At 39.1% G+C, this 12,725-nt stretch overlaps 1 protein-coding gene across 2 annotated transcripts in view; it reads right to left on the bottom strand.

Moving 5' to 3' along the window:
* pipox (pipecolic acid oxidase) overlaps positions 1-10,663 on the bottom strand; it is a 34,874-nt gene extending 24,211 nt beyond the window's left edge. Inside the window, exons 1-4 of one of the 2 annotated variants that reach the window (XM_087841592.1) lie at positions 10,397-10,663; positions 5,727-5,875; positions 1,629-1,842; positions 1,021-1,203 (exon numbers count right to left, since the gene is read on the bottom strand). In XM_087841592.1, coding sequence (XP_087697718.1) covers positions 1,021-1,203; positions 1,629-1,842; positions 5,727-5,875; positions 10,397-10,507 — 657 coding nt within the window. In that variant the 5' untranslated portion in view covers positions 10,508-10,663. The remainder of the gene's footprint in view (positions 1-1,020; positions 1,204-1,628; positions 1,843-5,726; positions 5,876-10,396) is intronic. The other variant, XM_087841587.1, reaches the window with a different exon arrangement.
* Between the last annotated feature and the right edge of the window lie 2,062 nt (positions 10,664-12,725).

The raw sequence follows: 12,725 nt of genomic DNA, 5'->3' as shown, positions 1-12,725 counted from the left end.
TGCCGCACAGCAAGAAGGTCCTGAGTTCAATTCCAACATCAGGCCGGGGTCTTTCTGTGTGGAGTTTGCATGTTCTCCCCGTGTTTGCGTGGGTTCCCTCTGGGTACTCCGGCTTCCTCCCACCGTCCAAAGACATGCAGCTTGTGGGGATAGGTTAATTGGATAATCCAAATTGTCACTAGGAATGAATGTGAGTGCGAATGGTTGTCTGTCCCTTTGTGTTAGCCCTGCGACAGACTGGCGACCTGTCCAGGGTGTACCCTGCCTCTCGCCCTATGACAGCTGGGATAGGCTCCACCCGCGACCCTGAAAAGGAGAAGCGAATGGATGGATGGATGGAGACTCCATTCATGTAAATGGAGAGTCCTCTTTACACACTAAGGTTAATTATGGAGTTCCATATTCTGTTTATAATATAGATGCTTCCCCAAGACAATATCATTAGAAGGCATGGCATACATTTTCATTTTTAATGGAGATCACACCCATCTTCATGTGTGTCATCTGCAGTCCAACGACATAACTCCTGGTTTCACTGGGACCACAAACCCCTCCTCCACAGTAAAGAGGTGAGTCACAGAAGGGATCTGGTTGTATTCTGGTTATAGTCCAATAGAAAATCAAGGGTGCCAATGTCTATATTGCAGTTAAATTGCTATCCCATAGCAACTACATTATTTCTAAAAGATTTATGAATTTCTGTTTCAAGTCTGTAACATGAAACAGAAATCTATGTCATAGAATTTCTATTTACATTAAGAGTCCAAAATTTCTATTTATTGTGACTTAAATTAATTAAAAATCACAGTTAATTTCCATTTAATGGGGCAAAGTTGTCAAAATTCCATCTTATTGCTTTTTGATGCACCAAAGACAGCAGCTCACTTGGCCCCATTCTTTGAAATAACAGTTTCAAAAGCAACAAGGACACTAATAACTTTCTTATATTCACCCTGAAAATACTGCAACGCATGTACAGCCATATAAACATTGCACATTGTATACTGAACATTTTAATACCTCTAGTGGCAACTGTAAACCAGTGTTGGCCAGCAGTTTATTAGCCCAGGGTCCAGCGGTGATCACCAAACTCTTAGCATGATAAACACCCACAGAGGTTGACACTCTTACAACAGGGCCAGGCTTGATGTCCGTTACCTTCTCGTTGTCTCTTATAACTCCACCTAATTTCTGAAATTGCCCCTGTAAAAGAAGAGAGCAGCAAAACATTTGAAATTCCTGTTATAGCTGTTAAATGGTACAGTAAGAGCTACTGCAACGAATGCAAGAAATGTATATGGAACTTTGTAAAGTGGATGATGATTAATGGACAATAGGTTCAAGTACGTTTAATTTATTATGAAAAGACAAAACAAAAACAGATTCCTCATACTGACTGTCGTTGAGCATGCAGTTAAACCACATTTAAAGTCCTAAAAATATTTTTGGAATGCCTGGACTTGTTTTTAGTAACGATGATATCATTTTTACTTTTTTATTTAAAATATTTCATTTGTTAAACTGGATTTTTTAGACTTGATTCTGTCAAATTTCAGAACAAACCAAAACATCCGCATTCACACGCTCAACACACGGCACAAGTCCGTATCATGTTATCAGTGGTGTACCTGTACGGCTTTGAGTGTGCGGTCAGCAAATAGAACTCCAGCAGTTGTATCCACCAGTGCTCCGTCTCCCTTAGCCAAGTTGACATTGGGAATGTGCTGACTAAAGATGTCATGGGTCAGGACGAGCATGGGAATCTTGTTTGTTTGAAGGGTGTCCTTAATATTTTGGTAACTTTCACTCTTCTCTGGCCCCATAAACATGAGCCCCGTTTGTCTGAAAGTGGAAATTAGGGGAAATTTAAGGCGGCATCTTGAAAAGAAATCTTCAAAAAAAGAAATTAATAAACTAGTAATTGACTTTAATAGAGTGCAATGTTAACTTTGGCATTAAAAAAAAAGAAAGAAAAGAAAGTATCATAAAGAGCTAGCTACAAACTGCACTGCTCCAAAAAATAAATACATAAAAAAAACCCACTTTAAGTATAGCATCAAGTCAATTAAACTTCTGGGATATTGATCTGGTCAGTTAAATAACAGACAGGATTGTTAATCAGTTTCAGCTGCTTTGGCACACTAGACGAGTTTTGGAGGTGGACAACTGACATTTTTTCCTTCCTCATCTTTTCTGACCTTTTTTTTTTCAATAATTTTGATTTTGGCTAGGATCAGTGTCGTAACTGGCAACATAAAGTGAAACCTGGACCCGGCATGTAGTTAGTGAAGGATATCTTGACTAGGCCCTAGAAGGTGCTTCACCCATCAGTAGGTCTGGTGTCTGCTCCTTTATGCAAGGAGGAATGGGATGAGCGATGGCGGAGCCCAACAAAACGACCTTCAACAAACCAGTAATGTGAATATTCTGAGGGTTATGAGAGCTCTACGTCCTTGAATGGGCCCTGTGTTCACTGCCTGCCACTGTGGAGCTCAATTGGCATTTTCCATAAATTAAAAAACCCAAGTACTCATATTCCACCCTTCATTCAGCTCTAGGTTACTTGCCAAGTGGTGAGGACCCTTAACGGTCACACAGTGACTTTGAAGTGGTGGGGGTCAGACACGGGTGGAGCCACACAGGTATATCACCTTCCTAAAAGCATAGAGAGAGGCTGAAACCACATTTCTAGTTAAGGAAAAAATTCAACCATCCCCACCTCCCTCAATTATGATAACTATCTCACAATAGAGAGCAGATATTGCTGCATTGCAACAGCGCTGAGGTGTTCTCTCCCCTGCTCGTTCACACCACTTTCATAGAGATACATTTTGAAACGTCCCTAGTTGTGACAGTGCATTCTAGGGGTGGGGGAAAAAATCGATACTGTGTAGTATGGTGATATTTTGTTTGCTAATAATGTATGGATACAGGGACAGCAGAAATCGATATTTTGTTACAAAAAGGTTTTTGTGCTCTGACTTCAGAGCATGTTGATCCTTTTTCTGAGCAAGAATCCTGACATTCCTTCACTGTCCAAATGTGTTTAACTTTTTTTTAGCAGCAGTAAACATGACAGTTTACTTATTTTAATTTAAGACATGTTTTATTTTAATTAAGTTTAAAACTTTTTTATTTAATGTAAAATTATATTTTGTTTTAATTTACTTTCAAATTCTTCAGTTGCTGAAGGGGCTGCATAGTTTTCATAAACTGCATAGTTCAGAATAGCTATAATTGTACCAGATGGTTGATTCAGTTAAGTTGGACTAGACTGTAATACAAACCGTTCAGTTTGTCAACAATCAAACTGAAATGAGAGAAAGACTGAGTGTGAGACTTTGATATTAGATAAAATGAATATTGATAAAGTTTACCTTTATGTACAGAATCTGAATATCGCAAAACATTTTAAAAAATTGCAATAATATCGTATCGTGAGTTGTATGGTGATTCCCACCTCTAGTGCATTCACAGCCTTATTGGTTACCTGAGCATAAAAGACAAATTGTTCATACAGAATTTGGCTGAAAATAAGTAATAGTAACAGTGCGTAGTGTAGCTCCATAGTTCTTGTGTTGTAGAAAGATGGTTCTATATGTTTCTGTGTCAACTACTGCAAGGTGAACAAGGTATCACGGTTTGACTTCCGTTTAGGTTGTTTGGAGCACCCGCCACTTTTCAGTGCCTCATGGACCGGGTGCTGCGTCCACACGCTGCATATGCTGCCATCTACGTCATCATCCACAGCAACACCACAGCGGAGCATGTGCAGCGGGTGGATGCCACCCTGGAGTCCCTGTGGCTGGGGCAGTACAGCTGCATCGCATCCAGTATTCACACTCTGGAAAGTTGCTCTGCAGTGTCAACTTTGTGAAGACAAAACTCAATATTCAGTTTTTATAAATACAAGCACGAAAAGTGTTACATGCCGTGACTACGGTTACAAAGATACTGAACAGTTTAACGAGAGATGGACTCAGCCAGTAAACTCAAGTTCACTAAAAATCGAAACGTTAAGGACCTTACCCGCAGAATATTAAGTTTTCATATACCATCAGTTCTTTGATGCATTAATTACAGATGGTGAACAAAACTATGAAACCAAGTAATAAATGGACCCATTAATATCACCTGTGACATCGTTACTAGTGGCTGAATCAGACCCTCTCCTATAGTGCGAGGGTCTGATTCAGTGATCTGTCTGAAAGATAACTGACCCACCCCGCGCCAGCACCACTTTCACAAAGCCATTCCAAATCTGTCAGCAGCCATAAGTCACTTGCAACCACAGCTTAGCCGTTCATCACACAATGTAATGTGTGTGGTTGTGTGCTTGCAAATGTGTGACAGAGAAAGCAAAAAAAAATCATGTAGACTCATAAATGTGATACGTCATCTGACCTGACCTGACATAACAGGTGACGCGTGGTACAGCTTCAGCTGATGGATGTGCTAACACACTGTCATATACATGACAGGGAAAGGAAGATAGTCCAGAGGGTAGATTTTACCTTAGCTCTTGCTCTTTTTTAATGGCTTATATTCTAGAAGCAGCTGCTCAAACCAGCCTGGCTCGAACATTTCTCATTGTGATGCAGTCATTTTTTTAACAGCTCAAGGGCACAGGTGGCCTTTACTTGCAGACCCATCAGTCATAAGCTGTGGACCAGGAAATTCACAGTATTTCTAAGGAACATAATGTGAGTGTGTTCTGGTACAACAAACTCTTATTTTGAGACACAAATAATGAAACAATGTGCTATTAAAATTACTGGCACTGAGACAAAATGGGACAGTTTAAAGGAATATGATCAGGAAAGTGAAAGTGCTGATTTACGCCACTGTCATGTTTATAAACAAACTAATTCCTCCTCACTCTGTGAATGAAATGAGGCTCCGAAAGTTTAAAAAAAAAAGAAAAGAAAAGAAAAAGACAAAAAGGAAAAAGACAAAAAGGCACCGTTCCACATGTAAGAGCTTGTTCCCTCATCAACCAGGTGTTAAGAAACTGCTTTCAACTCAGTGTTGCACCTTAATAGCCGTTCTTTTTCCCATTCCCATCCATTAACCACAGAGCACACCTTCTCTCTGTGCATTAAAACTCGCGCTTCTATCTGGTTTGCTGTATGGTTTACGCCACTTGATTTACGGCACCATGTCGCTCTGTGACTTTCAAAATAAAAGCCACAGCCACTCCAACAATATAATAGTCACTCATAACTTTACAAACTACTTTACAAAATATTAATGAGGTTATTTACACCACATTCGAAAGCATAGGAGCTGTCAACAGCCGATTCAGTGATGTAATGGTAAATGGACCGGTTCTTATATAGCGCTTTTCTACTCATCTGAGCACTCAAAGCGCTTTACACAACTTGTGCATTCACCCATTCACACAAGCACATCTTTCTAAGTGCTTTATAGCTGACATTCACACACATTCATACTCCGATGGATGCATCGGAGAGCAATTTGGGTTTAGTATTTTGCCCAAGGATATTTGGCATGCAGACTAGGGGAAGCCAGGAATCGAACCACCAACCTTCCGATCAGTAGATGACCTGCTCTACCACCTGAGCTACAGGAGGTGGGGTAATGAGAAAGTCATGCATTTATAGCTCCTGTAGATTGAGTTGTTGCTCTTGTGCGTACATAACACCTTGAGCGTAACAAATCTCCTTGTTCTGGGTTTTCTCTCTGTTCTTCTGCTGACTCCTTACCTGTACAATTTCACTCCTGCCTCCCTCTCCAGCTGAGCCCACAGTTCATAGCACTCCTCCATCATGTGGGTGTAGAAGTTCTGCTCGTAGGCCTTGCGGATGATGCGGGTCTGGCCATGGGAACTCCCTCGGCTGTGGGGCAGTACAAACTGGAAAATATAAGCATGAAAACAACTGGTTAAATTACTTCTGCATTGAAGTAAGAAAATGCTCAAAAGTACACAAAACTGCAGTCTCGTGACAGTCTGCAAATATCATTATGACTCATTTACTGTACATTTTTGTATAAACTAAAGACAACAAGGCCAGCTGAGGAAAACCAGACCCAGTCAAAAAGTATATAGAAGGGGAAGTGTGAATACCTTTGAAATTAACCCTTAGCTGTCTTCAGATCTTTGTTACGTTGTACTGTTTGAGTGTGTTCCTCACGTGTTACCTGTTTACAGTGTTGGGGAGTAACGGAATACATGTACCGCCGTTACGTATTTAAAATACAAAATATGAGTAACTGTATTCCGTTACAGTTACCGTTTAAAAAGGTGGTATTTAGAATACAGTTACTTTGTTGAAATAAATGGATTACACGGCGGTACTTCCCTGTTTCATATTGTGGCGGGTCAGGACTGTTTGGGTTTTGTTTGACAGCTACGTTCTGTTGTTCCAGGCGGCAGCGTTACGGTTGCCATGGTTACAGGGCAACGTTCTCTCTCTGCGTGTTTCCTGGGTGAGAGAGGCCTTTTTGTTGTTGTTATGCTAAGCTAATAGTGTATGTAGCATCATGGGCAGTGTAGTCCGTGCTGCAGGGAGAATGGACTGCCATACACGTTATGTGTCTGTGAGCGAGGGAGGGAGAAAAAAAAGTACAAGCTGTCATCGAGCAGAAACGGGAGCTGGAAGCATGTAAATATAATAATAACCACTGCAGCCAAGAAGAGAGCCTGACGAGCCCAGTTGTAAGTAAGCTATTAAGACTCGACTGTACACTGTGTTCGTGTTTTCCTCCAAAAACAATAAGTTCAGTTGGAGCAGCCTTTCAACGCCTCTCTCTGTCTCTGCTAGCAAAGTGACCCAGACAACAAAGTAAAGCTAGTTTTCGGCTACGAGCCAGAACCCACCGTATTAGCCAGAGGTCCCTTTACTACGGTTCGGAGCCGCGGACCTTCAGTAACAGTAATAAATCACAGCAATAGTACATTCATGTAGTTGTAAACAGCATGATAATATATTAAGTAATCCAAAGTATTCAGAATACGTTACTCTCATTGAGTAACGTAACGGAATACGTTACAGAATACATTTTGGGACATGTATTCTGTATCCTGTAATGGAATACATTTTAAAAGTAACCTTCCCAACACTGCCTGTTTAGGACTACTTTTGACTACTTCTGGACTTGCTGCCTTACGTAACTAAAGCTTCTTTTTTCATTTATTGAAATCTGTCTTGAAGTCTGCATTTTGGGTCCAAATTCTCCACAATCATCACAGAAGGACACGACCAGTAACATGGACACAGTCAATGGTGAGGGATTGACAGCGACGCACTCCAGACAACGAATCTCAACATTATGGGACTCACTTGGCTATTGGAGGACTTCAAAGATACTGATCCCCTGCAGCAACTACCATTTCCCTGCCCAATCCTCTGGTGATAAGAGTGACCGATCTCTGCTTCACACCAGCCTCTCTACTCTCCACTCACTCTCTAGCCTCTTCAACGGTCTATTCTCCTCCACCACTGCCACCTGTATCCCAATCCAGGGGAAAATGGTCTCTGCCTAGGCCGCTTTAACAACGCCAGACTACTCGATTGGGGTTTGTCAGAGGCACCTGCTGCTTCTGCACTCCAGTCCTCCTTTTCCTGGAGAAAGCACAGATCCCATTGCTGCTCATCACCCGGGGCAGCACCGCCTAAAACCCACCTCTGTAAAGCCAGGACACTTTACTTTTTTAATTCATTGAGGAAAACAGGCACAAGGTTTCTTTTGAGAATTCTAGCCAGGCTGACAAAGAGTGTTGAACCAAATATTTCTTTAACTGTCCCACAGATGTATCAATAAGTAGGCCAGCTCCAATAACTGCTGATATTAGATATGTCTCTACTATCAATCTTTCTAAGTTAACTTCAATAATTTCTTCCTCTAAACCATCAATGTGCCTTTTAGACCCCATTACTGCCAAGACTGCCCGAAGTCCACCATGAATTAATTCTTCAATTTTAAAGAGGACGTACCACAGGCTTTTAAGGCAGTGGCAAATAAACCATTATTCATAAAGCCATTGTTTGATCCTTAGCTAATTACAGGCTCATTTCTAACCTTCCCTTTACCTCAAAAACAGTTTACTGATCATTTGTAAAGTAATGTTGTTTTTTAAGAGTTTCAATCAAGATTCAGAAAAAAACAGCACTAGTGAAGGTTGACAGGGGATTTCTTAAAATCACCCCGCAATTCTTCAGCTGAGACACTTGAGTTAGAAAACACAAACACTGCAGTTGTCTTTACTCGCGAGGACAAGTGACAGAGCTCTCCTACACGTAAGAGACACTCACGGACTTGTGCTCTGTCACCGTCTGCGTTCTTTATTTATACAAGAGAAATGAATACATTTGTTCAGTGACATGAGCATGTGCGTATGTGATTGTGTGTGTGTGTATGTGTGTGTGTGCAAGGTCAGAACTGCTTGTTCAACTTCTTACTATCGCTGTAGAAAGATTCAGATACAAATATCAGAACACGTTTCATAAAGAACAATCAGTTCTAAACAAGGAAAAGGTCATCATGCAGTATTCTATCATCAATAAACTTATATCACTAAAAGCTTATACTGACTATTCAGTACAATTTTCTATTGACAAAGGTTATGAATGATATTTTTTGTGGACAGTGGACTCATCTCTGTGCTTGTCCTGCTAGACCTTAATGCATTATTCAGTACCACTGACCACAATATTCCACTGCAGATATGACACTGCTGTGAAATAGGAACTTCGCTGCAGTGGTTTTGTGGGGAGTCTTCCTCGTACACAAAAGTAGTCACAAAGTTCCAAAGAGTTATGTGGTAGGAAAAAGTACAGTTTACACATACTTCCTTTAGGCAATAGTATTACAAAACACTGCATAAATTTTAATTGACATCATTGCTATAAAAAAAGTCTCTTTTTTTTTCTTGGGACCAGAAAGAGAGAGCACATTTCTCCCATATTAGCGTCTACTCATTGCCTCCCTGTTCAATTCAGAACTGAATTTAAAATCCTTCTTCTTACATACAGAATCTTAAATAATCAGACCGCGTCATATTTTAATGACCTTATAGTAACTTTTTATCCCAACAGAGCACTTTGCTCTCAGACTGCAGGCTTACTGGTGATTCCAAGAGTTTTCAAAAGTAGAATGGGAGGCAGAGTTTTAAGGCCTGTCTACTCAGTTCAATTCAATTTGATAAAATATTATTTATGTCGTCAAATCACAACAATTTTTGCCTAAGGCAAGTTTCCTCTACAGTGGAATTTATAGAAGTAATAACCAGCAGCTTGATAAAAATTATAAAGTCAGAGTTAAAATACAGTACTACGGAAGAGTAGAGCTGCCACCCAGGCAAAAGAAAAATACAAGTGTATCACGTTATAACGTGAAAAGTTTATTGTTCTAACAAGATACTTTTCCTGTTTGTACAATATACTATCATGTTTGAACAACATAATATCACGTTATTACAATATACATAATTATCACGTTCGTACAATATAATATTTATATTGTACGAACGTGATAATTATATTGTACGAACGTGATAGTATATTGTACAAACAGGAAAAGTATCTTGTTAGAACAATAAACTTTTCACGTTATAACGTGATACACTTGTATTTTTCTTTTGCCTGGGTGGCAGCTCTACGCTTCCGTACAATACAGTTTCCATGATTAACTCCTTCAACACAACCAGGTTCACAAGTGTGTCAGCTTCTAAATGGCTCCCCTCCTCAGGGTTTGGGAGCTTCTTTTTTTTTCTTTAAATTGGCTAAACCCTCCGGGTGAGCTTCCTCCTTTAAGACGTCTGGAAACGACTCCGAAAAGGGAATAAAATGAATCAGGAATGAAGAATAAGGTTTTTAAACTATGAAATGCATAATGTTCACCCAACCTGAGAAACTCTGATACCGTCACTACATCAGAGTTCAAACGTCTACGCTAGGAAGACCAGGACCACCACCACCTCAAGGACTGTGGTAATGTTCTGTAATAAGATTGTTTTTCTTTACTCATGTATTTATTTTTAATTTCTATACCCCTCGTGGCTCTACCTTCTAATATGAGACTTAAGTCGATGCACAGACACAAATATTTCATTTCAAATACAAGGACTCTACTTGTTTTGCTCGCCTTTGTCTGTGCTGTATGTGACTTATCTGCTTATTGTTTCACGTATCTGTATATTGTTTTGTTTAAGGAAAAATAAAAAGTACACTAAACTTCACTGCCTATCATACTCGTGAATTAAGTAGTTTTAATTTTGATGGTATTTTCCTAACTACTCTTTCATACTTTCTTCTTTCGTGACATTTTCTATGCATTCTATGAACTTGTAGTCAATTATAAGTAAACTGTAATGGAGTACTGTTACAGTGGAACATAGAGAAACCTGATCAAAATGCGATGGTTCATGACGCACCTGCTCCAACAGCAGAGTCTTCTTGTTCTTTTTTGCCAGCTGATAGGCCGTAAAGGAGCCCTGGACGCCTGCCCCGATCACTATGCAATCAAAGTCTCCGCTGGTCGACATGTTTAACTCACACACAAGCTCACAGATCGAGGTCACGCGTTTTTAAAAGTGCGCCACAGATCCGCCTACTAACGCCAGGGGAAGGACGAACAAAAACATCCAGGAGCTTTGCGCTAAATGTTGGCGGTCAGGAGCCTGGATTTCCCCCACGCCTAGCAGGAACCGAACACTTAGTCTGGACCGAGCTGAACTCTTTGCGGTTATGATCAGAAGTGCGTTGTGTTGTTGTCTGGATCTACGTCAGGTCCGTTTGACAATAAGGCACACCACATAGCAGGAGTGCCTGAAAATCATTCTGTAGGGAAAATATTGCCACTCTATGTAATGACAAGGAGCCAGCTCTGCAGCTCAGCTGTACATGTTCAAACTTGTTTTAGGCTGTATTTGGTGCCTCGTTTTCTGCTCATAAATCAGACGGACTACTAAGAATATATGATTTAGCCAAGGCCACTGGGAGCAAAATATAGAATTAATGGTGAAATATACTTCGGTTAATTTGTATTCTGGGACAAAAATTCCAGGAACAAAAACACACACACACACACAAAAAAAAAATTAAATAAATAATAACTGTATGTAATAATAATAATAATAATAATAATAATAATAATAATAATAATACCTATTTGAACTAATACTTTTGTTCTAATAATCATTATAGGAATAAATGAAGTGTAAAGACAAAAAATACTGCAGGAAAAAAAATGTGAAAATAACAACATATTAAATATTTTATTCCTTTAGTTGTTTTTACGGTGGCCCTGAGAGGCCAAACGGACTGCAACTTCAGAAAACACTTGCAAAAAGAAAAATGCTGCAAAAAGAAAAACACTTGCAAAAAGAGAAATGCTGCAAAAAGAAAAATGCTGCAAAAAGAAAAATGCTGCAAAAAGAAAAACACTTGCAAAAAGAAAAATGCTGCAAAAAGAAAAACACTTGCAAAAAGAAAAATGCTGCAAAAAGAAAAACACTTGCAAAAAGAAAAATGCTGCAAAAAGAAAAACACTTGCAAACACTTTGCAGCATTTCTCTTTTTGCAAGTGTTTTTCTTTTTGCAGCATTTTTCTTTTTGCAAGTGTTTTTCTTTTTGCAGCATTTCTCTTTTTGCAAGTGTTTTTCTTTTTGCAGCATTTCTCTTTTTGCAGCATTTTTCTTTTTGCAGCATTTCTCTTTTTGCAGCATTTTTCTTTTTGCAAGTGTTTTTTCTTTTTGCAGCATTTCTCTTTTTGCAGCATTTTTCTTTTTGCAAGTGTTTTTTCTTTTTGCAGCATTTTTCTTTTTGCAGTGTTTTTCTTTTTGCAGCATTTTTCTTTTTGCAGTGTTTTTCTTTTTGCAGCATTTTTCTTTTTGCAGCATTTTTCTTTTTGCAAGTGTTTTCTGAAGTTGCAGTCCGTTTGGCCTCTCAGGGCCACCGTATGTTTTACTATTTTATAGTGCAGAACAAAACTGAAGACAGTCTTTCAATTATCTAAATAAACAAACAGAAACAAAAAACTGAAAACATTTTCAAATATTTCAGAAGAAGCAGCTTTAATAATTCATCCACACTTCAATTGTCTGTCACAGAAAACCTAATGATGAACTAATTTTACAACAGAACTTAGGCAGAATTCACATTTAGTAAAAAAGTGTCTTCTAAATGGTGCAAGTAAACACTTCTCTGAAATATTAGTTAACATATTGTGGGCAGGCCTGGTCTGGGACTAAAACCATGGGTCATCTGTGGCAGGGTCCTTCCAGTTTTATCTTGCTTTATCTTTTCCAGCACAGCTAATGCAACACTCAGCAGATCGAAGTGCACCTGTATCAATTATATAACCACAGAAAGCCTACTCAGGCCACAGGTCACTTCTCTGCAGCCCTGGAACAGACAGGTAGAAATGTAATAATTTCATTGTGTAATATTGCGGCACAGTAAAAAACAATAAATGACATAAACTTTGTAAAGTTTCCGTAGCCAGCTGGAGGTTTGTAAAAATCATGTACAGCCTGATAATAACAGTGTGCAAATATTTACATATTTACAAGCTTAAAAACATATATTATATGTTATAATACATTATATATTGATAACCATAGATATTTCCTTTTCTTTTTTTCTGTTTTTTTTAAATGTAGACTTCCCTACAGACCAGTATGACTAGGCTTGGGTGTCCATTACCCAAACACAGGCTAAATGAGTAATGTCCTACAACTGCAGATGAAAAGATAGATTTTT

The sequence above is a fragment of the Neolamprologus brichardi genome, chromosome 1 (genome assembly GCF_056152115.1).
Source record: "Neolamprologus brichardi isolate AB-2024 chromosome 1, ASM5615211v1, whole genome shotgun sequence".
NCBI lineage: Eukaryota > Metazoa > Chordata > Actinopteri > Cichliformes > Cichlidae > Neolamprologus > Neolamprologus brichardi.
The sequence above is the reverse complement of the archived record's forward strand: the minus strand, read 5'-3'. Positions and strand labels throughout refer to the sequence as shown.